At 32.1% G+C, this 27,198-nt stretch overlaps 4 protein-coding genes across 4 annotated transcripts; 3 read left to right on the top strand and 1 right to left on the bottom strand.

The window, feature by feature from the left end:
• Positions 1-3,480: 3,480 nt before the first annotated feature.
• Positions 3,481-5,406, bottom strand: LOC111038542. Its single transcript, XM_022321674.1, has one exon. The coding sequence runs from the start codon at positions 5,404-5,406 to the stop codon at positions 3,481-3,483; it is 1,926 nt and encodes a 641-aa protein (XP_022177366.1).
• Positions 5,407-6,306: 900 nt separating this feature from the next.
• Positions 6,307-6,894, top strand: LOC111038541. Its single transcript, XM_022321673.1, has 2 exons — positions 6,307-6,367; positions 6,431-6,894. The coding sequence occupies exons 1-2, from the start codon at positions 6,307-6,309 to the stop codon at positions 6,892-6,894; spliced, it is 525 nt and encodes a 174-aa protein (XP_022177365.1).
• Positions 6,895-16,793: 9,899 nt separating this feature from the next.
• On the top strand, positions 16,794-17,271 carry LOC111038530. The gene is made up of 2 exons (XM_022321665.1): positions 16,794-17,070; positions 17,162-17,271. Exons 1-2 carry the CDS (start codon positions 16,794-16,796, stop codon positions 17,269-17,271), a joined length of 387 nt encoding a protein of 128 aa, XP_022177357.1.
• Positions 17,272-18,377: 1,106 nt separating this feature from the next.
• LOC111038540 lies at positions 18,378-22,545 on the top strand. Its single transcript, XM_022321672.1, has 9 exons — positions 18,378-18,389; positions 19,227-19,457; positions 19,662-19,850; positions 19,914-20,187; positions 20,264-20,459; positions 20,569-20,876; positions 21,381-21,635; positions 21,702-21,970; positions 22,183-22,545. Exons 1-9 carry the CDS (start codon positions 18,378-18,380, stop codon positions 22,543-22,545), a joined length of 2,097 nt encoding a protein of 698 aa, XP_022177364.1.
• The last annotated feature ends 4,653 nt before the right edge of the window (positions 22,546-27,198 follow it).

Genomic DNA, 27,198 nt, shown 5'->3' with positions numbered 1-27,198 from the left:
TGATAGTGCCAATTATATGGAAGTTGTATGTGTTCAATAACAAAAAGAATGTTGTGTGAAACAGTTAGTAACTCTAGTTAGTCGGTCCTGTGTTGCAGGTCGAGTGGATTCGACAACTTATAAAATAAGTCACACAGTGAATTAAGCATTGAAGTAATGTAACTGTAGGTTCGATTAATGACAAAATAGTTGGTAAATAAACAACACATAAAACACACAAAACAACGCATTGCCATTTGATGTGCGTGTGTAAATGTAGGTAATTCATAAAGGCACATGGAATTTTTGAGTGAAAAAAAATCTACCTTAATATTATCAATAAAATCGATGATACAAATGTGACATAGTTTTTGATATCATAAAGAATCAATTGAGTGTTGTTTGCAGTTTAGTAGAAAATTGATACATAGTAAATAACATGATGGGTATTTTGTTAACCGGCGCTGTATTTGAGAAACTGAAAATTCTAATAATGTAATGACTATTGTGCATGATATACAACACCCAACCATGCGAATTGAATGCAATACTGCCAGTATTTAAGAGTTACACCTAGTGTTAATAAATAAAAGTGTATTCATGTGGTGAATGTAAATTAACAGTTAAATCAAAAGATTATTGTGTGAAATAGTCATTAACAAACCCGCAGGTATATTTTGCATCCTGTGATGCGGGTTGATTGGATTCGTGTCGTAGACGACCAGATCGAGGATTCTGGGCGGACGACCGTCGTCACCAACGAACACAGCCACGACTTCATTTGCGGTGGGCAGGTTGTATCGCCGCTGATCTCGGGTCGCATCAGCGACGAAACGCATTGTAATTGGCCAAGGACGCACGCCTACGGGATCGGCGTCAGCTATGTCTCTTTCTGCCTGCCACGCCTGACGCATATTCCTGGAAAAAATGAGATGTCAAAATATGCAAGTATATGTTTATGACCCAAAATGTATTAATACTATTAGTACTATGTCAAAGACTTATAAGGAATTATGTTAGAACAATAATAAAATTGAACATTAGGGTATACAATTTATGTTCAGTCATAAACATCCAAGCCCTATTGTTTAGTAGTATTCAAACAAGTAATTCAGTAACGATCGTGGGTACACATCGGTAGTAGCAGCAAGGGTTTCAGTAAATTCAACAATAGTGCAAACTGTGTTTGATTTACACCACAAATTCATTAACATAATAATCTTATAACATTAAAATTAATATACATAAATGAGTGTCTGCAGCTGTAATGAGGTTAAAGAATCACATACAACAGGTACGAACAATTGCAAATCATAAAAATTATTGACCGAGGTTGAGTAATTCATAATATTTGCAGTCTTAATGAACGCAATGGTCTACGTGGAACACCAAATTAATAAATTGCATGTATTATTTTGTGCCATTGAGTTTACCCACAATATTGTAGCAGCAGTTAAAATTAATACTTTGTGTTATAGTCCGTTCCACGAGAGATCATGCCGCGAGAAAACGAAAACTCGTTTGGGTTTGCGCATTCCCCACCAAACGCGACGACGACGTCGACGGCGTGCGTCGGCAGCGACACCTCTCGACGTTTCTCGGTAGCGCCGGCGCTCGACGTCGACGGCAATATTTGTGACACCGTAGCACATGCCTATTGCCTATACATCCGCTGTCGTGACAAGTTGTGCATGGTTGTTACATAAATCACTGTTTATTATTATTGTTTATTTTGATTTTTTTAAAAATGAGTTAAAATCCATCTACATCAAATGTTTCACCAATAAAAAGAAATCATAATGGAAAAGTAAGTATCTAAAATAAAAAAAACAACTGTATAATTACGAATTCCGTACAGATCTATAGATTACGATCTTTTCTTCTTTAGCTTGTTGGTAGCAGTCAAAAACAAATGATAATCAACCTGTACAAGACCAAAATCACCCAAAATGCAGAACTAAAAATTAAAGAGCTAGCGAAAATAATTTCCACAGAAACAGGCATCGGGCAAAATAGTGTTCAAAAGACGATTTCGGACTACAAAAACACCGGCGTAGTGAAATCTCCAAACAGAAAAAAAATTAGATTGACGATCAAGGAAAAGATAGATGATTTTGAAAAGAACGCGGTTCGCAGAAAGGTCCATAACTTCTGGTTTAAAGGTGAAGTGCCGACACTGGACAAAATTTTGAAGTCTGTGAATGAGGAAAAAGACATCAGTACGACATTTTCCCGGACAAATTTATACCGTGTTTTAAAATCATTGAATTTTGTATATTCCAAAAGAGGACGTAACAGTGCCCTGATGATAGAAAGAGACGACATTGTAATTTGGAGAAGCAAGTATCTCGAGACTATTCGTAAGTACCGTGATGAAGGGCGGACTATATATTATACAGACGAGACGTGGGTGAACGCGGGAGAATGCACATCAAAAACGTGGGTCGACCAAACTGTCAAACACAGCAGGGACGCATTTCTTAAAGGACCGTCAGCAGGTGCAAAAAATCCAACCGGAAAAGGTAAACGTTTAATTGTTGTGCATATTGGATCAGAGCGAGGTTTTGTACACGGGCAGTGGCGGCGCGAGGTAAAATTTATATGTGGGCGAAGTAGACTTAAAGAGGCCCTTTTTTAAAAATTTTTTTAATAAACATTTAAGTAACAATAGTTATTTAATAAATATTAAGATTTACAATTTTTTAAAACAATAAACTCTAATTATTAACCTTTTATTTGCAAAGTAGTCAATATAATTTTATTTATACATAATTATAAAATTAAATACATATTTTTTTAAATAAATAATACTGTTAGAAGTTTAATTTTTTTTTATTTACAAAAATGGACTTTTCGGCTTTTTGCTTCACTAAATGTTTTAAGTATATCTTCGTAATTTAAATTATTTGCAATTTCCGTTTCAATGGACAAAACTGCTAATGCTGATAGTCTTTCTTGTGTCATCGTATTTCGTAGATAATTTTTAATTATTTTAAGCTTCGAAAAACTTCTCTCTGCTGAAGCTGTACTGACAGGAATAGTGAGCATAATTCTGACCGTAATATAAACATTTGGATATATTTCTTGTAAATTATTTTCTATTATGTATTTGATGAGTTGTTTTGCATCCTTAATAAAGTCTGGTAGACTTGAAATTATGAGTTGTAATTCTTCGTATAATTCAAATGATTGAATGTCGCTCTTTTCACCCCCTTGAAGAACAGTACCTAAATCACAACAATACTTATAAAGGTCTTCTTTGGAAATGGTTCTTAAAATATTCATATCATAAATAAAACCAAAATATTCAAAGTATTCATTCAATGATTTAAATCTCCATTTAATGTCATGTAGAATTCCATCAATCATGCTGTTAAAAAAGTCAACTCTAAACTTTTCTTCATCATTCTCTATAGGTTCATCAGTGTGTTCATAACTAAACATTTTTTTCTTCTTTGCTATTCTCTTGTTTTTAAAATTTAATTCTATTTCATAACTACTTTATTCTATGAACTGGCGAGATTCTATAATACTTTTATTGAATCCTATATCACGATATTCTTGAATCCAATTGCAAAAATTATTTAAAGAATCAACAGCCATTTTTAAATTAACTTGAACTGATTGCCAGATTTTACTTATATTATTTACACGAAGTAAAATTTCATACCACACATGTATTGCAACAATAAATTCAAATGTTAACATTTCTTTTAAAATGGCTTCACAATCACATAGAGTTTCTGCGTCTACTATTTGCATTTTAAGTATATTTATACAATCAATGACATCGTCAAATTGAAATAATATTGCTTTGACTGCAGCTATTCTACTTTCCCACCTTGTTTCAGATAAAGACTTTAATGTTAGTTTTAATTTATCTTTTATAAGATCCCATCGTTTACTAGATTTTGAAAAGAGCAAATAAATTTTTTGAATAAAGCCAAAAAATGTTTTAGCTGTAATGGAAGACTTAGCAGCATCTACTAAAATCAAATTCCAGCTGTGATAACCACAAGGTGCAAAGAATGCTTTTGGATTAATATTTAATATTCGTGTTTTAACACCCTTGTTTATTCCTACCATATTCGCGCCATTATCAAAACCTTGTCCACGACAGTCTTGAATATCTAAACCATTACTTTTTAGCTCATGTAGAATAATGTTTGTTAAATGTTCCCCTGTTGTGGAATCAACAGCAATAAATCCAATAAAATGTTCTTCTATATCACCGGTTGACGTATTACAAAATCTTAAAATAATGGACATCTGTTCAACGCGACTTATGTCTCTAGTGCAGTCGAGCATGAAAGCATAATATTTCACTAGTTTTACTTTACTAATAATCTCTTCAATTACTTTTTTAGACATAAGCTTAATTAATTCATTTTGGATATCATGACTCAAATAATGTTGTGCCAGTTGTTTTTCATTAATTAGTTGAAAATGGTTCTGTAATGAATGATCATATTTGGACAATAATTTTAATAAATCAATAAAGTTTCCAGAGTTATTGCTATCATCTAACTTCACAGATTCTCGATGACCTCTAAATGATAGATTATGTGAGGCTAAGAAATTTATTACATTAATTAATTTTTCAAACAAATTGTACCAATGCTTTTGTGATTCACGAATCCGTTTTTCATTTTCTTGATCTATTGTTTTCCCAAGTTTAATTCGTTTGTCAAATTCTACCCATTTAATCATGCACACCATGTGCTCTTGGCTCTTTTCGTGTCTTTGCAAAATTGTACTTAGATGTTTCCAGTCACAACATCCTTCACGAATCATTTGTGTTTGTAAATTAGAAAAAACTGTACACGGAAAACAATATATTTTATCTTGAGATTGAGAATAAACTAGCCATCTGCGATGTTGAGTTTCGCCATTACTTAATTTTCTTGTATAGTGGAAGTTAGAAAAATGTCTCTTATTATTGTCTAAAGGATAATTTTCATCGCAAATATCTAGCATCTGTTGAGGACCATGTTGAACTAAATCGTGACGCTGTGAACCTGATAACGGAAACACCCATTTCCCTGGGTCTAAACTCATTAGTGGTTCACTTAAAACAATTTCTTGTTTGTGCATCTCTAAATCGCAAATGTTATTTATATTAGAGTTTTTATTTTCAAAAGTATTTATTGGCGGAGAAGTTTCAAGATCAGACTTAGTTTCAACTTCTTTTGTCAATTCTTCATTGTATTTTGAAATTTTATTGGATACATTTCCTTCATTTAAATCCATTTTGGCATAAGGTTCATCTAAGTCTGTAGTTGTTGATGTACTGGTTTTGTTTAGAAATTTCATCATACTAGTACTCATAGCTTGGTTCACTTGCATCATTTCAGCTTTTCTCTTTCTTTTGAAAGCACCAGATTCCCATTTCCGACCAGTATCTCTGTCTCTACTAGATCCAGACATGATACCTACATATGGATAGTTAATTATATTTTAATAATAAATTATTATGTAATATTTATAAAATTATGTATGAGAAGTGTTAAATATAAATAACATTCGATTACAAATTACAATTATTTATTAGTTCTTAAAGTTTTAGCTAACATTTCCAATACAACATACTAAAATATATTATTTCCATACTTCCCTATTATAAAAAATTATTATTATATATCTATTCTGTCACAATAAATCGTTTTCCATGCTGATTATGTTATTTTCATATTATAATAAAATCATTTTATAACTAATATCATAAAAAAAAAAAACAATGGAAAATGTAAACACAATTAATAAAGTTTTATACTTACAACTTAGGTACGTGTAGTATGATTTTTGCTTCGTTAAATATTATTAAATTGAATATAATTTTCGGTAATCGATCGATACAGAAATGAGGATAAAACACAACCAATTGAACTAACAACAACTGTGAACTGTCAAAATGAAATTACGTTATCGAGTTTATATAAAATCGGTTCGCCGAATCGGTCAGTCTGGCCCCGATAACGCGGTTTATATGTTAATTATAGAATAGTCGCGGTCGTTTGCCGATCGGCAACCGACAAAACGCATAGTGTGATCTGGTACTTTTAGTAATGACTAAATATGACGAAATATAACATTTATGTTTATGATTTTTTTTTACAATAAAATAATTTCATGGATACAAAAATTTTTGTATAGATACTTCTCCCATATTTTTCTATGGTTAATTATAAGTCCCTTTGGAACGCGAGGCCCTTTGAGGTGCGAGGCCGTGGGCAATGGCCCACTTCGCCCACGCCTAGCGCCGCCACTGTACACGGGGGCTTATTGTCATTCGAATCGAAAACAAATTCGTTAGACTACCATGACGAAATGAATGGCGATACATATTTCGATTGGTTGAAAAACGTATTACCATTACTCGATGATAATTGTATAATAGTCATGGATAATGCCTCTTATCATTCAGTCAAATCCGAAAAATGACATACATTAGCTTGGAATAAATGTGACATAGAAAAGTGGTTGGAAGAGAAGGGTGAAACTTTTGTAAGGCCAATTAATAAACCTCGTCTTATGGAATTAGTAAATAAAATTAAACCGCAATATAATAGTTATATGATTGATGAGTACGTACAATTGCACGGTAAGGAAGTATTACGTTTACCTCCTTACCATTGCGAACTCAATCCAATTGAGTTGGCGTGGGCATTCGTAAAAAAACACGTGAAAATGAAAAATAGTACATTTAAACTTGCCGATGTCCACAAACTACTACACGAGGAAGTGGAAAAATGCACACCTGAAATGTGGAAAAACTTTGTGCACCACACTCAGAAGGAAGAAGCACGATTTTGGGAAATTGATTTTGTTGTAGACGACCTCTTAGAGAGGATGGGTTCACTTGTGATGAGTTGTGGTGACACATCAAATTCCGAATCAGAAGAATATTCAGATTGAGAATTTATTATTATTATTGTACATATTATACTGTAAATAAAATTGTATTATTGTAAATTATTTTTTTTTTTAATGATTTTGTCAGTTTAGCACAAAGTAAAATTGTACATTTGACTTAAGTAAGTATAATTCTTTTATCTCATCATCATTATTTGTTTTGTATTTAATAAATAACCAATATTTAAAAACCTAGTCTAAAAAAAAATGTTTTTTTTACTATTAAAATATATGCTACTTGAGCACGAAGTGTGAACAATTTTAAAATTAAATAACGAAGCGCGGTGTATATACTGCACGCGTCGGTCGAAATGTAGACGCATGGAGGGGATACAACGGATCAAGCCGACCGCCGCTGGGCGCTGGCGACGAGTTTCATTCTACATGCGCAGAACAGGCATGATCTCTCGTGGAACGGACTATAATACAATTAGTTTATCAGATACAGTATGGCAAATAATGCTTTGGGTATTTTAATATATGTAAGTAAACACAATAGTTTTTGATTGATTTTTCTTACCTAAAAGCCAATGTCGTTGGTCCGATAATACGCTTGTCCCTGGAGCGTGAACACCGTCGATCCTCGCCCTGGCAAACGTCTGGGGCTTACGCTGTTGGTAAACGCTGCGAATGCCAGAGCGTTGTTATACCGACGGATGACCGCTAGGTATCTACGGCTGTCCTGTGAATCGGAAATCAACAAATTCGTCCACAGATACGGGGCAGGAAACAATACACGGTGACCTGTAGCAGTCACTTGGCCATTGTTACAGCACGCGGAGAAGTGACCCAGGTCGTAAGCTCGTCGGGGAAGTGACGGGCGTCACAGTGCTGACAGACAGCAGTCAACGCGTCCACGTGTTGACGCTCTGGAAGCGGGTGTGTCACTCCCGCTGGCCGGTTGATCATGGGCGCGCGCTCTCCGGGACGTTCCACCAGAACCGCCGCTGGAATCGGTCCGAACTGTAATTCAATATATTATAATTTTTTTTCTATGTTTCGTAATAAATAAGACCTATTTACTGACCTCTTCGTCGACGTCTAGCTGCACGACGTCGAGCACGTCGGAAAACTCGAGTTCTGCTCGAGCTTCGTCCATCCGAACTTCGACCACTTCCACGCCTTCGTCCTCGTCGTTCACCAGGACTTCGACGACTTCCATGGCCTCCCCCCAGTCCACCACCTGGACTTCGACGACTTCCGTGTCATCCTCTTCCTCCATCAGGACGTCGACGATCTCCACGCCCTCCCCCTCCTCCACAATCACCTATAAGTGAAGTTGAGTTTAGAGTGGAAACAATTTCATTTTAGGGGGACGAGGTGACCGAGTGGTCTGACTCTTCCGCTGCGACGCAGCCGGTCGCGGTTCGATCCTCGGCCACCGGGCGGCATTTTTCTCCGGACAATTCGCGGTGACCGGAGAGCAAGTGCTGCCATCCCCCACCCCCGGGGCATGGCAGAAACCTACGGGTGCCCCATTCGAAATTCTGCCAAAACAAACACACACGTGTTCCCCCTACCGTTCCAAAAACCTACAAACCATCAATACAAAAAAACCTACAGTACCTACTAATAGCTAATGGCCTCAGTTGCCGGGCTCAGGATCAATTTCATTTTAATATATATCACAATGTAACTATTATTAAACCAGGAATTAACATATCTCAGTGTAGTCAGTATGAAACTATGTTTAATAAGAGAAGTCAATTGTTAAAGATAAATGTTTTCAATAATAAATAAAAATGTAATATAGTGTTTACAGTGATCCAGTATAACATTGCAAATTGTGTACACAACTATTGAATGCCGTTAAAAAGTTAGGCATTGCAGTTTGCAGGTATATTGAAATAATAAAGATATTATAAAGTAAGGACTTTTGTTACAGGCCAATTAATTTTAACTATAAATCAAAACTTGAAGTTTAAAAAGAGGGCTGCACTCAATAATATTATAATTGATTCAAACGTTGTATATTTAGTGTATGTGTTAAGTGAATTCATTAAATTATATTATCCGAACTCCATAACTATTGAAGTTAAGTGTATGTTTTGTAGAATATTTATATTATGTGATTTTTTAAAATGGTTTGAATTGTACAGCTATATCTTCTGTATTGATAATGTTTGCTTCATTGCTGAGTAACCAACTGACAAATACACATTTAGTATAATATGTATGCTGAATACAAAGCATTAACTGTATAGAATAAACACTAAGAACTGTGTAAGAAAACATATAAGTATTATTGTGTTCATTGGTTATGATATAAGTGGAAATGAAATTTAAAAGAAAAGCAATTGTAACCTGTAAATGGCAGTGGACACTGTGAACACTGAATCAGAAAAATTCCATGTTATGAACCGTGTAATAAAACGTATAAGTGCTTGCATAACAGATAAAATATTTAGATCACAACTTGCAAATCAAAAATGTATTACTATAGATCCAATGCAATGTTTGTGTAGAACAGACATTGAGAACTGCGAGAAAAATGTTTATGTTATAACATTTAAAATAAAGTCCATTGTAATTAACTGTAATAACATTAACTGTACTTATTGTGTTCAATAAGTTTTAAGTAAGCTAATGCTATGAATTGCAGTGGACACGGTGAACAGTGAAATGTTTTGTCAGTAACTGTGTCAGAAAACACATGAGTAGTTTGAGTATTTGTCATTTGTTCATTAGAGATGTGTTTAAAACACAGTGGGTTATAACTAACTCTGACCTTAATATAACATAATTCTAAATATTGACATTAATGCAGAAATATTAAGTACATCAAATGCATTAATATTTGAGTATAAATTGCAAAACACAAACAAATGCCCACTTTAAGGGCAGGCATTGAAATGAATGTAAGGTTTATGTTAAAAAATATATATTTGGTTTTCAAGAATGTTGTACAGAGTAACTGTAGTAGTGGTTAGGTAAAACTTTAGAAATCCTTAATCGTAGAACTATTAAATAAATTAAGTAAATGACATAGAAAACACAACCCGACTTTATGCCATTGGAGGGTTGTTGTCCAAGATAATCATTGCACATGGAGTCTGTAGCTGAAAATAATACCAATTGACACATGGCCGTAGGTGTATGTTGGGTTTGTAATTCACACTGTGTTATGCAATCAAGTGAAACATACAGAAGTGATGTAATGATTTGGTATTTACTTGGAATTGAATTTAAATGATTTTTAATTAAAAAAGTTCATATTTATAATGTCTGTCAGTATACTTGTGTGGGAAAGTAATAGTCAAATGTCATTATAAGACTATAAAACAAAAATTTTTTTTTTAACGAAATCAAATAGTGCGTGAAAAATAAAACATTTCGGTAGTTTCAAAATTTTTATCTGACCATGGGTTCCGCGTAAATGCATCAGTTTTGTTTTACGTGTGACGTCACTGGTGCGCCGCCCGTCAACCACTACGCTGTTATAATACATCGCTTGTTTGCTACAACAACGACATAACACGAAAATCGTGATTTTATAGAAAACGCATTTGAAACTTTTATTTGTAATTATATGACGATAAAATCATATTGAATGTTTATACTGCTTTAGAAACTTATTTTAATTGAAGTAGAGTGTTATAACATACTATAATCATACTTTATTTTCACCTACAATTTTTTTGTTATTTTAAAATTAGGAGTTAGTTTAAGTTTTTTAACTTATGACACTATTGATTTAAAGATTGATGTTTAGTTATGAGTTATTTTGTAATATGTCGTTATGCAAATTTTATATTTTTATTTTCTACCTAATTTTATGTATTATTTGTTGTTATGACATTATTGTATAACTATTAATATTAACACAAATTTTAATAAATCCTTCAACTTTATTAATTTAAGAACAATACAATATTTTAATCTTTAAGTAACAGAAATTTAACTCTTTTAAATATAATAATATTATAACATAACAAAATCTTTTAGTTTAGGAACATAACGTCACAGTATTTAAATAATAAAAACATAATTTTTAAACTTATGGATAAATTAACACATTAGATTAATATTATAGTATCACAGAATATTTACAATTGTTCATAATATGGTTTATAAAAGTTTGGTATACAATTTTTCTTAACTAAGTGTAATAAGTCTTCTTTTTTCTTTTCTGAGATCCCTGGTTTTGCAGAAAATACTTTTTTCAACTCAACAGCTACAGTTTTTTTTCTTCTGATCACAATAGCTTCTTTGAATTCTACTTCAGAGTATGATGTCTTATAAAAAATGGATGATGGTGATTGTTTCTCAAATTTCATAATTTTTATACTCGTAAACTTCACCGCTTCGTTTTCTGTGTTAACAGTAATATTTACACCAATTTGAGCACACAGACTTTTTATATCATAAAAATCTTCGTAGCATAACTCATGAACGTGATATGGCTCTCCAGTTTTTTTAGCAGTACGAATTATTGAGACAAATGCTTCTGGAGTGTAAATAGGCCCACTTTTTAACTGTTTTTTACATTGTCTCTCTATTAAGGAGTGAACTGAATCACCTTCATTTTGAGTGTGGCCTTTTATAAGGTATTTGTGTGTGATGGTTTTTACATTTTTAAATTGACGAACTGCATGAAGGTATAATGCAAGTATAAATTTATTTTTATTTTGCCCGGGACAATTATCGGAATAGAAAATTACATCCCCTTCATTTTTATCAGACTTCATTTCCAAATATTTCCAAATACAAGTTCCCAACTCATTCACACCTCTGTGACCATTTGATTCATCCCATACATAGCAATCAGCAATATTTTTCTGCATGTCATAAATAGTGAAATTAAGAACATTTAACTTTGACCTGTAATAAAATGTAGAAACATCTCCTTTTGGCAACGGCATCACAGCTTGTAAATCATAAACAGCTAATATTAAATTTGATTTTTCTTTATCAAGTTATTTCTCAGTTCTTGACAAATCTTTTTCCACCAAGTGTTCTTCATAATCATTTTTTAACTCATTTTTGTTTTCACCTATTGCATTGTCATAAGCCACACATGTATCACACAAGTCTTTCTTTGGTTGAAAAAAATGAAATATTAAATTCTTGGGTGAAAATTCGATAAAACAATACATAGTTGCCAAATGGAACATTTTTTTCCTTACAATCAGCCACATAATCCCTGTGAATATCAGCAATAGACCTACTCCCATCAATGAAATGTTTTGAAGTATCTGCTCTTGCATATTGACTTTCAATTTTTGGAATTGAAGAAATATGTTTTTTTATACCATCCCTTAAGTTATCGTCTAATTTAACATGTTTGCCATGTTTTCCTCTTCTATCTGCTTCTAATAGATTATTAACTATTTTATTTTGTTTTTCTAGGACAGTACGAATAGGTCTATCATTTATATCTAAAGTATTCTTAAAAAATATTTTACATACTCTTACTCTCTGATTATTTAAAACAAAATAAAATGCATTATTATTATTTCTTGGGCTTCTAGTGCCACCTTGGCGAATATAACGATACTTTGGCTTTATGGTCTGCATACTATTTGAAATAAATTGTCTCTGTCTTTCAACATCACCCAACTCCCAAAATCCTGTAAACAATTCTTTTCTTATTTCATCGTTGAACTGTGATGAACATTTGAGCTTGCACGTTTCCTTACATGGAGATTTCATCTGCCTTTCTTTTCTTATTTTTTTGCTTGCACAATGTGATACATATGACTGTCCTTTATTTCTCAACTTTTTATCTATGTTTCTCTTCCATTTACCTTCATTTCTCTGACGTTTTCTACCTTTTTTCAGTGGACTAGTTACCACCAAAGTATTTATCCCATTTACCTCATTAGTTAAGTTTTCAATAGACACAGATGCTCTGTTATCTTCTTTGTCAATGTTTAATTCATCCTCACTAGAGCTATGTAAAATATCATTTTCTTTAAAAGGTACATACGTTTTATCACCAAAAATATCATCAATGTCTTCAGAATCTGATGAAGATGAAGATGATGACGACGAAGAATCAGAACTCGAGCCACTACTTGTCGATAATGATGACGATACATTTGATACTAAAACCAAAAAATATTATATTAGTATTCTGGAAAAAAAAATACAAAATATAATAATATTATTATTATTGAAATAAATAGTAGTTATATTATTATAATTTATAATGCAATTTATTTACATACCATTCATTCTTAAAGTCTCTTGTATAGGTTTTTCAAAAGTATTTTGTTTATTTATTACATTTTTATGTTCAGGTGTATTAGTTGATACACCAGCCAATTGAACTAACAATTTTGACCGAGAGTTCATGTTTAAAAGACACTAAAAGGTAGATAATAGTTATTATTGTAATTGTCATAATTGTATATTATCTAAAAATATTTAAGCAAGTTTCAAACAAAAAAGTCTTAAGGTCAAATAATTCAGTATTTAAATTAAGAAAAGAAAAATTTATTTTTAGAAATAACGTCATAAGAACAAATTATCAATCAAAGAAAAAAAAGTTTTCAGCAAGAGTGACATAACACTTAATAATTCTATTGTAAGCCATAACATTTATTTCAACAATAAAGTCATATATCAAAATAATACGGTTTTTCAGATAAATAAAAAATAAATTATTTTCTTACCTTTGTAGCAATAACGCATTAACTTATATTATGTCGTTTTACCAGAAAAGTATCGATACTTATCGGTATGCCGGTGGAATACTAACTGAGATAAGACAGTATTGAAAAAAAACACATTGGTAACCAATGATAACGCAATAACGTCACAACTGCCATCTAGCGGCTAATTTTTGTATATTCACTTATGTCGTTCTTGCAGTATAAAGAAAAACACCAAAATTATTATTATATGCAGATAACTCAAAAATGACGATTTTTGTGTTATGTCGTTGTTGTAGCAAACAAGCGACATATATTACTACTGGCACGCGACACTACCTACGCAATAATCAATTTGAAATAATATTTATCTAAAAAACACTTTAACAAATAATAATACGTTTATTGATATACGTATTTACAATTAAGATACATTATTATATTAATTATATCGAGATTTTTATGGTGTTTTATATATTTTATTCTTCATTTGTCAAATAATATACGTAATGATAAACCAAGTTGCCGAAGCTTAATTAATAATTAAAAATACATTTTACTTACACATTTTATTTTGAAACTTAAAACTTATTTTTTACACACCTTTATAATATGATAGAGACATAGAGTAGTTATATCAAAAACAGAAAATTAACTTATTTTTAAAAAACTAAATTATTTACGTGAAAATCTTGAATATTTTGTTTTCATTAAATCTTCATAGTTTGGTTTTGGTTGAGGTGCTATTGTTTGACGTATTGGTACAGTCTCAAATTCCGTTATTGTTGGTGTTATTTCTTTCATTTTTTTTTTATTTCTGACAAAATTGTATGACGCCACTCGTCGTTACTGGGTTCATATTTGGTTTTTAAAACATATCGTCCAGCAGGTTTTGAATATACCATTTTGTCACCCAATTCTTTTTTATTTATATTATGATTATGGTCTAAAATGGCAATCATACTTCTCATGTGCATGCCTTTCTACTTTAAATGGATTTTTTTTGCATATATTTTAAACGTAAGTTATGGTATGACTCTAATCGACCAGTGTGCACGAAGTTCTTTGCATGTTAAAAATCCTTTAGTAAATCTTTTGACATAATGATTTTCTCCAAAGCATAGTAGGACTCACTAACTTAATTTAGCCATAATTTTGATCTGATTTCATTTTCTGTTAATTGTTCGTGTTGACATTGATTTTTATTACCATGTTCAACCCATTCGTGCTTATTAGAAATATGATATAATACAGAAATAAATTTATCAACTAACAATTTTCCATTTCCTTCACACGTTTGGGCAGACCACCAAAGATGGTTGTTTATTGAAGACTTCCATAAAAATGCATCAGGATACTTTTTTTCCAATGGTTTAAATCTCTTCATCAAGCTTTTACTCAAATGCCATATATCAAATTCGTGCGTAATTTTTGGATGTTGTGTTCGAATATATTTACGAATTCCTTTGTGTCTATCTGTAAGTAACAACTCAATTTCACAATCATATACATTTTTTAACTCTGTTAGTAGTTGTTCACAAGCTTGTCTTTCTAGATCACCTTTTATTTGACCCTTTTGAACCAATTTAAAATCCACAATTTTGCCAAAGTGAATATCCATTACAGAGTATGTACAGTATTTTGTACAAAATCCAGGGGAGTCTAATTGACCGTCTCCTGCCAGCCAAATAGGTAACTCAGAAGACATAATACTATTAATATTTGCATTTTTGTGTTCTTGCCATTGATTACATATGACAGGGTACACGTATTTATTGATAATTTTATCAAATACCGGACGGGTAAAGTTTTATAGCTGTACAAAATGCTTTGAACTGATTAAATGAAATTCCAGATAATGTAAGAGCACCACCTATCAAAATATTCCCTTCAGGTCTTTTACCAACTTTCGGCTAATAATACCATTGTAATCTATGATCGTTTTCACACAGTGTAGAAACTGAAAGTAGCGCACCTTGAATAAAATGTTGTTTTGATGTAACTTTGCCACTACATTGGTGACAGTGTGTAAAAAGTTCTAATAGACAGTTCCAAAACACAATGAAACAAGAATCATTTTCAAAATTATTTTTTGCAGTTAATGACAATCTATTATTTTTATTACTTGAACTACAATTAATATCAGCTTCACTATCTGAAGAACAAGATTCATCGCTCGATTCTGATGAAAAATCGAATGATAAATCATCATTTACTTCTAAATTTGTATAAATATCTTTTCCAATTTCACACTGTACACTCTTATCATTTGGATTACTTAGTTCCTCTAAAATATCTGTATCTAAGCTTGTGTCATTAAAATTAATCCCATCGTAGTTTTCTACTAGCATCGATTTTTCTGGTGTACTTGATGGAATCAAACTTGCAGTTTCTGTGTAATACCTACGTTTTACTCTTAAATCACGTTTACTAGGTAATAAATCAATTGTTTCGGATCGTAGAGTGGGAATTACTCCAGAATTCAAATTTATTCTGACTTTAGTATCAGGCATCAATTTTTCTCTAAGAACATCAGATTGATTAAAGTCTTCAAGTTTAAAATGTTTGGAACACAACCAAGAATTTTTGGATGGCTTAAAGTTTTTTCGTTTACAAAAATCTATCCATTTTTGTGTCTGTTTGGTGATTTTTCACGATTTGGAAATCTGTAGAAATGTAAACGTTTCGAACTTTCATCACTTTCAGAGCATCCATAAGCCGAACAGATTGGCATTTTTAAATCTAAATTATGATAAAAATTACTTCAAGATTATTATTACCAATATTAATTACAATTACTGTTATACCTACATAATATTATCATTATAATAGTGTAATAAATTATTGGCTTTATTTGAAAAATTACAATCTATACAGTATGTACAATAAGTAATATTGATAATTTAGAAACAGTTGACAGTGTTTATCCGCATGAGGAGGAAATCACACATTTGACAACGATCTAAAAATATATTTTATAAAACTGGCGTTACGAAAATAAACACAGATAATAATATTATATTAGGTATCCTACAGTCAATAAGCGTCGTTGCCAGTCGGTGTGTCATCAATAACGCTCGCTACACTGAATATTTGTAACCATCGTATATAAATTGTTAAATTGTATATTATTTAAAAGTGAACAGGAAAAATGAGTTTACAGCCTTGTTGTTTTGAACCTACCCTACAAGATATTGATGAAACAACTTTAGAAACAATATCGGTTAATCCGTTAGTGGCGATTAGTTGCGACGAAAAAACAAAAAGGAAATCAAAGATTGGTGTTTATGCAAGAAATGTACAACTATGAAAACTGATAAAGAATGTGTTTGTTGTTTCGAATTTGACAACTTGACTAAATTGCATGATAAAAAAATTTGTATAACTAACATTCCATCTTTTCGAAAAGTTATTATGGACGAGGAAATTCTCAACATCACCAGGCATCAAATGATTATTAAAGCTCGTAACAGTAACAAGAAAAAAATGCTTTCAAGTCCATGTCCCCAGAATAAAACTTGGAGATTTATATGCTATAAACAATTTATTCACTGGATATACTCATGGTCTGCAATAGGCAAAGGTAAATAATAATTAAAAAATATTTTGTTTCCATTATATAGGTTGTTTTAATAAATTATTTGCGGACCGGTAAATTGTAATAATTTCTATAGGTAATCGAATATGTATTCCAGCATGTGTAGTGAAAGCGATTCGAAAAAAATATCCAGAAAATAATGGAAATTACGTGGGCTTCAAAGAAAACAACAAACTCCCAGAGTAACATCATATAAACTATAAATAGTAGTATTATACCTTTAATGTTTTCTACAATATATTATATTATTAATAGGTATGTAAGCTATAATTATATAGACATAATGCAAACTCAATTACAAATAAAAAAATACAAAATATCACAACATTAATTATAAAATATTATTTTTGTAAAATAATGCTATTATCAAAAACTCAAATTTTTATGACAATATTTAAATATTTTAATACTTATTCTTACCTCGTAGCTATTAGCTAAGTATGAAACCGTATGTAGTAATATGTCGTCCGTGTGTAATATTATATAATGCAAATGCTGATATGCGTGTGCACTGTGTACGTTAGTAATTACCATGCACTAAATAGTAAAAATAATATTATAATACCTACACGTATTTGCGTCGCAGCGTGTCGTGGGTGTGGACTGTGATGATCGGCGACGGCAGCGACGCGGCGGCGGCGCACCAGTGACGTCACACGTAAAACAAAACTGATGGATTTAGGCGGAACCCATGGTCAGATAAAAATTTTGAAACTACCGATTTTTTTATTTTTCACACACTATTTGATTTCATTAAAATAAAAAAAATGATTTTTATTCCTTTCATGGTCCTTTAAGTTAAGTAAGGTTGTTCCCGGAACACCTCAATCATACACACCGAAGACGGCACTGCTGTATGCACCAGACGGCGTCGTCGTACGTCTGCTACAACGTAGTCAACATCCGGAACGAAATGCCTGGAGCACAGCTTTGAGCTGAGGTTCAAGACATGACCGCCATTGTTCAAAACAAATTCCACCCATTGAAGATGACGTTCCATGTCAGTTGGAAATCTAAGGGGGAATGTGATGACATATTTACTATACTGATTGATATCATGTGTTGGGTTTGGAATTGTATTTACCTGTGTAAGGAGACATTTGCGAATTCGTTCATAACACCACACAGCACACAGCGTTTCACCACTTTGAATACACTGAAAAGTATCGTTTAAAATTATTATACATATATATATATATATCATAAATAAGAACAGGTCGAGGGAAGTTAGAGAAAACTAATACTTTTACATATTATATTGGGTAAACAAAAATTATATAATATACACTATTATGACGGTGTCGGTATGTCGTCGACGGTGATTGTTTCACTGCATTATTTTTAGGAAATTAATACGTCAAATTATTTGATACCTTTCGCAGTGCGTATGTACATCGTGACAGAAAAATACGAAAAACTACACACCGATCTCGTCGTAGCACAGCGCCTGTTTTTCGTAAAATGTTAAATCGACCAAACGGAATGAAGCAAATACGCGCCCATTAATACTCTGACCCAGTGTAGAATAATGTAAAACGAATACGATGAGCATTGGCGCAAATAGGGGGGGGGGCTTAGCCCCCCCAGAATTCGGTCAAGTCCCCCCAGTTCAAAATCTAGTAATTAGTACTAATTTTTATATTCTGTAGTACTAAACATATATATATTTTAAAAACTTAACCAAATTACAAAATGCAATTATTAAAAAAAAATTGTTATTATGATAGTTTTTTTTATAAATCTTTATAAAAAATACAATAACATATCTTCCATGCCTCGTGGTCAAACTGATAATTGATAACTGATAAGTAATTATAGGTGATAAACTATGAGGGGCTGTATCACAATCACGGCTATAGTACTATCTATATCTGTGGTTGCTGTTGACCTCCACACTGTCGACGCTTTACGCGCCATTTTTTGAACGGAAGCACGGAGCATTTTGTTATCATCAATAATTAGAATCTCTGAGGAAATAAGAATCTCTATTATGCCTCTATGAAGTATCATGGTCTATGACTCTATGACTATTTTATACATGTATAACTTATTTCAGTTTTTAACCCACGTGATTTAAATGTTCAGTGTATTTTTTACTAAATAAGTAAATAACCATGAGTAAGTTTTTTGAAATTTTCAAGAAAAAGAAAATAGTTACAACTGGTGACAATAATATACCAGTTGAAGAAGAAAATGAATCTCACTCAAACTCAATGCTTACTGATGTTCAACCATGTTGTAGCAGAAAATCTAATGTTATTGATACGAATACATCATTGACCGATACTAGGGACAAAAATGAATCATGTTCTGATACTGATGTAACGGATTTAGGTAATTTGATATCTGGACCTATGCAGCCATTATTAAAGGTATGATTAATAATAATAATAATAATAATTTATTAATTACATATAGCACATACTTATTGCATATGATTGTAAATATAATTATACACCTAATACAGTCTCACAGTGATATATTTATACATAAAATATTTATAAAGATAATGTATAATATTATTTATATCCATCATGTTTGACTACAATACTATTTGCTTTATTAATATTTAATAGGCTTATCCTGTAACACAATTTAGCAAACAAAATAGAGCTTTCTCTGCTACTTATTTTAAAAAATTTGACTGGCTAGAGTATAGTGTCAAAAATAATGCTATTTATTGCTTTGCTTGTCGCAATTTCATCTCTAATAGTGCAAATAATGATGATACATTTGTAACAATCGGTTTTAGTAATTGGAAAAAAGTGAGTTTTTTTTTACATTTCTTTAAATAATAAATAAAATATTGAAATTCACTTTTTATTTAGCTTTGTGGTAGCAGAGGTATCCAAAAAAGCAAGCAGTCTAAATTAGAAGCTCATGCATCTACAAAATCCCATATAACTTGTGCTGCAAAATGGTCTGCTTTTAAATCAAGTAAAGTTACTGGAAGTGTAATTTCTCAGATATCCAGTGCTAATAAAAACTTAATTGTGCAAAATAGAATATATATCAAAACTATAATTGATATTGTATTGTACTTATCGCGTCAAGGGATGGCATTTAGAGGGCACAATGAAAATATATCATCTATCAATCAAGGTAATTCTATTATATTTATAAAACAATAAACTAAATCAATTTGTTATTATATAATTTTGTTTTATGTAATTCTAAGGAAACTTCAAAGAGGCCTGTAGACTTTTTGCAAAGTATAATCCTGAGTTTTCTCTTATACATGCTAAAACAACTAATTATACCAGTTGGTATATTCAAAATGATATCGGAGAGATTTGTTCCAAAAATGTAAGAGATGTAATTGTTAATGAAATCAAAGAAAGTAATATGTATGCAATTATGTGTGATGAAGCCAGGTAATTGTATTTTTAAATATAGTTATTTAGTTATTATTGACTGTCATGCTATTATGCTAGTAATTGTTTTTATTAAATTATAAATTTTTCTATTTTTTTTTTTTTTAAGGTGTTTCAAAGAAGAACAATTGGCATTCTGTGTCCGATATCCAAAAGGTTTAACTGTCAATGAGAGGTTCCTTGGATTTATTGATGTGTCCAAAAGTCAAAAAGCTGAGGCTTTAGCTTCTAAAATTTTTGAATTTATCGATTCATTAAATTTAAATTCCATTCCTATTGTTGCTCAGTCTTACGATGGCGCAGCTGTAATGTCTGGATGTAAAAATGGTCTACAGACAAAAATAAGACAAAAGCACCCAGAAGCCATTTATGTTCATTGCATGGCTCACAAATTGAATCTTGTGGTTGTTGATACTTGTAATTATATTAAAGTAAGTACATTTATTAGGCGTATTGACTGACTATTGAGTATAGATTATGGACCATAGTAGATAGTACTTTTTGTTATAATAAAATATTTTGTGTTATTTCAGTATGCAAGAAATGTATTTAATACAATCTAAGCAGTTTATGTCCACTTTTCTCATCCTTCTATTAACTCAAAACTAGTACTTCTACAAGAAAGTTTAAAAATAAATAAAAATTCACTAATGCGAGTGTCCGACACAAGGTGGATTTGCCGTTTTCGAAACTGCCAATCAATAATTAATAATTATGAAGCAATCATTCAAATTTTAAGAGAAGAAATTGATTTAAATAATGATAAAAATGTTGCTCAGGCAGTTGGTATGAATAAATATCCTATAAAAATAAAATACATACTTTTTATTATTAGCATTGTTGCATTGTTATTGTAAATATAGTTTACACTTTACTTTTTTTTTGTAAATCATAATTTCATACAAAATTCTTTTTTTCCAGGTATTTTAGCCACATTACAAAAAGGACCATTTATTATTTACTTGTTTATACTACACCAAGTTTTAGTTGTTATAAATGTGCTTAGCAATCAACTACAGCAAAAATCAGCTACGCTTGGAAATACTGCAACGACAGTAGTAGGAGTTATAAAAGCATTTGAACAAAAAAGATGTGGAGAAGAATTTACCAAATTATGGTTAGAAATACAAAGCTTTGCTAACAAACACAGTATTTCACTGGTTATTCCATCTCAAGGTATGACTACTGTGAATATAATATTTCTTAAACGGTTTAAATCAACACACAAATATTGTTTTACAGGATCAAAAAGAAAAAAAACTGTACCAAATTCATTCGAAAATTTCTACTTAACAACTACTTCTAGTTTCGAATCTGCTGCAAATGTAAATGATGCAAATTGTTCTGTAGAAGAATTTTGGCTCATTAATGGATATTATGTAGTACTAGATAGCTTAATTTTAAACATGAACGACAGATTTTCTGCAGAAAGCTTAAAATTAGCAGTGTCAGTTGATCAATTATTTAAGATGAACTTTGAAAACAGCATGAATTTTTTTGATCATTTTATGGTAAGTCTGTCCATTTATAACTTAAATGTTGTTTAAATTAATTAATTAAACAGATAATTTTAATTAACATTGAAAAAATATTTATAAATATTAAAAATTACTGGAAAATATATTATAATTTATGTTTCTGAATTGTAATTATGAATATAAAAATAAACTTCATATTTTTCAGTACTATCAAATCTAATTGATATTGTTTATTTTGTTTACAGAGACTAACAGGAAGCTGTAAAAAATCATTAGAAGCTGAGATGACCGTTGCTAAATCTTGCTTACTAGCGAAAAATGTAAATTTTGATATAACAGACGTGATTGAGCTTATTAGTCCATCAGTATATCCTAACCTGTACAAATACTTGCAACTCGCGACAACGATACCCATCAGCTCAGCTACATGCGAACGATCATTTAGTGACATGAGAAGGGTGAAAACTTGGTTGAGGTCAACTATGGATCAGACTAGGTTCTCAACTCTATCTATTCTACATATTGAGAGGGATTTATCTAATAATATAAATACAGAAGATATTTTAAATGTATTTGCCGAAAAAGAACGAAGAATTTTGTTAAAATAAATATATTCTAAAAATGTAATACTTTGTATTTTTATATATCCGTAACGATAGTTGCTCAGTGGGTGGGAAATTTTATGGAGAGCGTTTCCCTCCAACATTTGTTTTACTTATATTATGGCTTTTTTGGAGGGGGGCTTGAGCCCCCCCAAAAAATTTAGTCAATTTGCGCCTATGACGATGAGCACAACTGTACACGGTGTACCTACACGAAAAAACCCAAAAACGCGACATAGTCGAAATATATCCTCCGTATAATATAATACTATTATTATAATAGCGGTAAACGACGTTTGTAATGAAACAATAGGTAGCGTCCGCGACGCGCGCTGCCATAAATACTCCTGTACTTATAAATGTATAATGTAATGAATATTATGTTATGTGTATGTAGAATTTGTACTCACCGGTATGAAAAGCGCCCAATACAAAGCGAATAGGAAATCCGAAATAGGCTTTCGTAGATGCTCGTTGTACGGGCGTTTGTCACAAGATGACGTTGGCCGAGACGGTCGCATTTCCCGTGGCTAAAGTTGCCCCCTGCACTGCAGCATTACACCGACGTACAAGTATATTCGTTTAATATCCGTTTATCTAATAATAATTCAAATGGCCATACTGTAGTATTGCGCGTATTGCGCTCGTCCATCGATACATGTGCGTGGTTTATACGTAATCCGAAAATTGAAACTTCGTCTTTATATATATACACAACACATTCGGAAGTACATTTTTCAAGAGCGGTGTATAGACATGTACACGGACGGCCGTCAGACAATTGGGGTGGGGATGAAGGAGAGGGTCGTTGGACTTGAAGAATTAATATTTTGATAGAGCCCGCAAAACAGGTGGAATTGAGACACAATTTGCGTAATCGGATATGACTATAACCTACATAATATATCTGAATTTATCGAACGACATGCATGTAATTTCTGTTTAATTACAATATTCAAGTATATAATGAAATAAAACATTGAAAATTTGAAAGAAAATTTAAAAAAAAAACGGGAAAAAAATTCAAAAAGTTCGGGCGGCCGTTCCAACCTGCGGGCCGCCGCAATTTATCAGTGTCGCCGTGTCGAAACCTATACCCGGGGAACTTCGACCTAACGCCTACACCTGCCTACCTACGATCTGAGATACCGATAAATGTCAAATCTACCACACTTAAGCTGTTTTTCCATTATACCAAATATTGCATTAAACATTGCTTAACCGAATAAATGCATAAGAATTGTGTGTAATTAAACCGTAAATCGCATTTCTATATGATTCTGGTGTGTGTGTACTTCAATCCCTATCAATAATTGTCTATATATAATAGATATATACTTCACTTCATTTGGTTCATGTTTAGACTGTTTGAATGAAATGTATTAACAGTTAATTTAAACTATAATATATGTTATACTAATAACTGTAATCATCAACATGTCAGTAGCATACATTATGCGAATACACTGCAATTTCTGATATATCTTGTTAAAAATTATACTAATATATGGACATGATAATGAATTGTGAAATATAGTTATAGAGTAGTCATCTATATTATTATGAGTATTAATGTACCACATAACAGAGCATACATTGAACTATATAAAAACAGTTGAACGTTGCTCATTAAAATAAAATCCAGAATAATATTTGTGTTCAACAATTCTCATATCTATAATATTGTAAAGTATATTTACTATGTACTGTCTGTGAGTAAATTCAAACAACAGTAATGTGTGTACGCCTATTATTAATAATAAAAAATAAACAGTTTATTTGAAGATAAATGTAATTAGACCCAGAATTTAGAGTTGTTTTTTGTGCGTTAAGCTCAGTTACAGCTATACTGTCAGTATGACTGAACGTATAGACATGTACGCAATGGCGTACACAAACATTGAATATGCAGACATGGTTTTTATGTTGGGTAAGTATTAGTTAATTTAATTAATTAGTTTAAGTATTTAACTAATATCATCTATTGGTGATTTATTTTATTAAAAACTCTAGGTATTTTACTTTATCACAAAACATACCCGTGTAACTATTTTAAGTTGTCGTAACCGACATGTTATACTAAACAAACTATTTATTTGTTTATTAATTGTGACTAGGTTTGGCTGATGGAAATGGAAATCTTGCAGCTATGTTATGGGCAGAACGTAAATAATAATAATAGTATAAAATAAAATGTTTATCTTTTCGAGTCAAAATAATTATGTTAAGTACTATGATATCCAAAAACTGGAATTTCAGTATAAACACACAAATAGGTAGTTCCTTTTATCTCTAACTATTATAACTTTTTAAAGTTAAAAGTTATTTAATAAAGGTATTACACAAATGCATGCTAGTAAATTTGATCGTTTAAAACTCTGTTAACCCTAATTTTGTTATTATTTCATATTTTTTATTAGTCGACAATGTAAAACAATGTGTTAATTAATCGTGCATTATCAATGACAACAAATATTTATCACCACTGGTTAGGTATCTTGCAGTATTCTCATACAAATCGATGTGTCACACGACTTTTTTTTTAGTTGGCGATTCGAGCGCGACAAGCGCAAAAATGATGCGATATCTCGATTCGTATGAGAATTTTGCAAAAAATACGACTAGAGTGTTTTTTTATATTCGAGATAATATTCTAAAAATAACTTTAAAAAACCCAAAAAACCAAAAAACTCTTCATTGTGGCATCACAGTGAGTATGCGTATATTATTTAGCTCACACACTTCAGAAACAACCTGTATATTATACATTTTGAACTACCGCATATTAATATATATAAATCATAAACGAATCGTTTGCTACATTAAAACCTAAAGGTATTCGATCATAACATATATATACATGTAGAAAAACAGCGGCGGCGATTTTTGCGATCAAAGTTTAGGGCCCCGCGGACGGCGAACGGAGGGAAACCTGACTCTACCGACAGGGAAAACTCGTGGGAAACGCGATGGGAGCGCGAACGGGGCCGAAAAATGGTCGAAAACGGGAGAACGGGAGGCGAAAAGGGAAAATTCCGTGGAAATTTGGAAAAAAGAGAAAAAAAACGATAACGGGAGATAAGGGCCGAAAAGCCGCGGAAGAAACGCGTTTTCGCTCCAATAGTTCCCTAAAGGACGACGAAACTGACACGGGAGGGCGCCCTCGGGTTGGCGTTTTATAATATAAGACTAGATTCCGGCGTTTGTCATCCCGCTTGCGGCGGAAGACTGTGTGGGCGGTGGTGCATCTTGAGTCCCCCAGACCCCCCGTGTTAGCTGCCCGTATACCCGAATACCGATATCAGGACTTGATAGTTTAGACGGTCCAGTCTTGTGCTTTTATGAAAGTCAAAAATCGTAAATCTTAAAGATTTATTTCAATGTCTAGCAAGTCAGTCACGTCCAGTGGAAATAGATTCACGTTTAACTTAGTCATCTAGGAAGGCAATCCTACTATGTCAATGTGGGACGCGGCATGTCAGGTATGTGGACACAGTGGTGGGCAGCTATAAGTGAGAATTGTCTTTGCAAAAGCCTATTAAAGTACATAATACAATGCCCTGTGGGATCAAACTCTCTTCCTGCGCTGGTTCTTACAATTCAAATTCAAAACAACCCAGGATCAACATTGTAAAACCTTCTAGGCTGTCAAAATATGACAAAGTGACAACGCAAAAGTTGTCCCCCGCACGTCACCACTCCACCAACCAACCCGAATCAATTGATAATAATATTAATGGTCATACTGTAGCATTGTGTGTATCGTTGATATTGAAGAGACGTTCGTAATTATTAACCGTCTGACGCGCCTAAATAATCGTACGTCTCGAGCATATTGTTGTATATTATATTATTATATGTACATAATTATGTAGGTATGTACAGTACATACAGACACAATCGAACGTCGTTTGTAATAGATCAAACCGCAGAACTGCGTTTACATTATTTGACTCACCTAAAAACCGTAATATACCAAGTACCTACTACATTGTATATTATATATCGTTATAGGTAGTCATATAATTGTACAATTTAACTGCCAGAATTCAATCTGTTCTATTAGATCTACTGTTTACACACAATGCAAACTGTTACAAAAAAACATATTTTATATGGTAGGTAGGTATACCAATACCAAAAATATAAACAGTAAATAGTACATCGCTTAAACTTTTAGACCAATGGACCAAAATATGTACTAATTTCACTATTAATTCATGTACATACATAATATGCTTGTAAAATGTAAAATAATGAAATGTAATAAAATGTAATATAAGGTTAGTTATATTGTTCTTGTACTATTTTCTATTCAATCGAGTACCTATAAAAGATACATTTACAACATACGTTGGTCATGGTAAATGTGTAGATAAAAGCAAGTATTACTTATTAAATAGTTTAATTGCAACCTAACCTACGGCGGAAAGATTGTGTGGGCGGTGGTGCATCTTGAGTACTTAATCAAAAGACCGCGACGGCGATCCTGGGTTTTTTGACCCGGCCTGTGGCGGGAACACGGAGTCGTCGGGTATTGTGTTTTGTCGTGTTGGCAGCACTGGTTAAGCGGTAATTTTTGAAATTGGAAGAGTGTCTAGTCGTAAGTCGGAAATTCGGATTCCGAGTTTGAGTGTCTAGCTATCAGTCATCTCGGGT

Source organism: Myzus persicae, unplaced genomic scaffold (assembly GCF_001856785.1).
Source record: "Myzus persicae strain clone G006 unplaced genomic scaffold, MPER_G0061.0, whole genome shotgun sequence".
NCBI lineage: Eukaryota > Metazoa > Arthropoda > Insecta > Hemiptera > Aphididae > Myzus > Myzus persicae.
The sequence above is the reverse complement of the archived record's forward strand: the minus strand, read 5'-3'. Positions and strand labels throughout refer to the sequence as shown.

Excerpts from the sequence above, each read along its gene's own strand:
- LOC111038542 (XM_022321674.1), bottom strand. The coding sequence starts at position 5,406 with ATGTCTGGATCTAGTAGAGACAGAGATACTGGTCGGAAATGGGAATCT.
- LOC111038541 (XM_022321673.1), top strand. The coding sequence starts at position 6,307 with ATGAATGGCGATACATATTTCGATTGGTTGAAAAACGTATTACCATTA. Across the intron at positions 6,368-6,430 it reads ACCATTACTCGATGATAATT|CTTGGAATAAATGTGACATA; the intron begins GTATAATAGTCA and ends GACATACATTAG.
- LOC111038530 (XM_022321665.1), top strand. The coding sequence starts at position 16,794 with ATGAAAACTGATAAAGAATGTGTTTGTTGTTTCGAATTTGACAACTTG. Across the intron at positions 17,071-17,161 it reads ATGGTCTGCAATAGGCAAAG|GTAATCGAATATGTATTCCA; the intron begins GTAAATAATAAT and ends TAATTTCTATAG.
- LOC111038540 (XM_022321672.1), top strand. Across the intron at positions 20,877-21,380 it reads TCTTGTGGTTGTTGATACTT|GTATTTTAGCCACATTACAA; the intron begins GTAATTATATTA and ends CTTTTTTTCCAG. Across the intron at positions 21,971-22,182 it reads ATTTTTTTGATCATTTTATG|AGACTAACAGGAAGCTGTAA; the intron begins GTAAGTCTGTCC and ends TTTTGTTTACAG.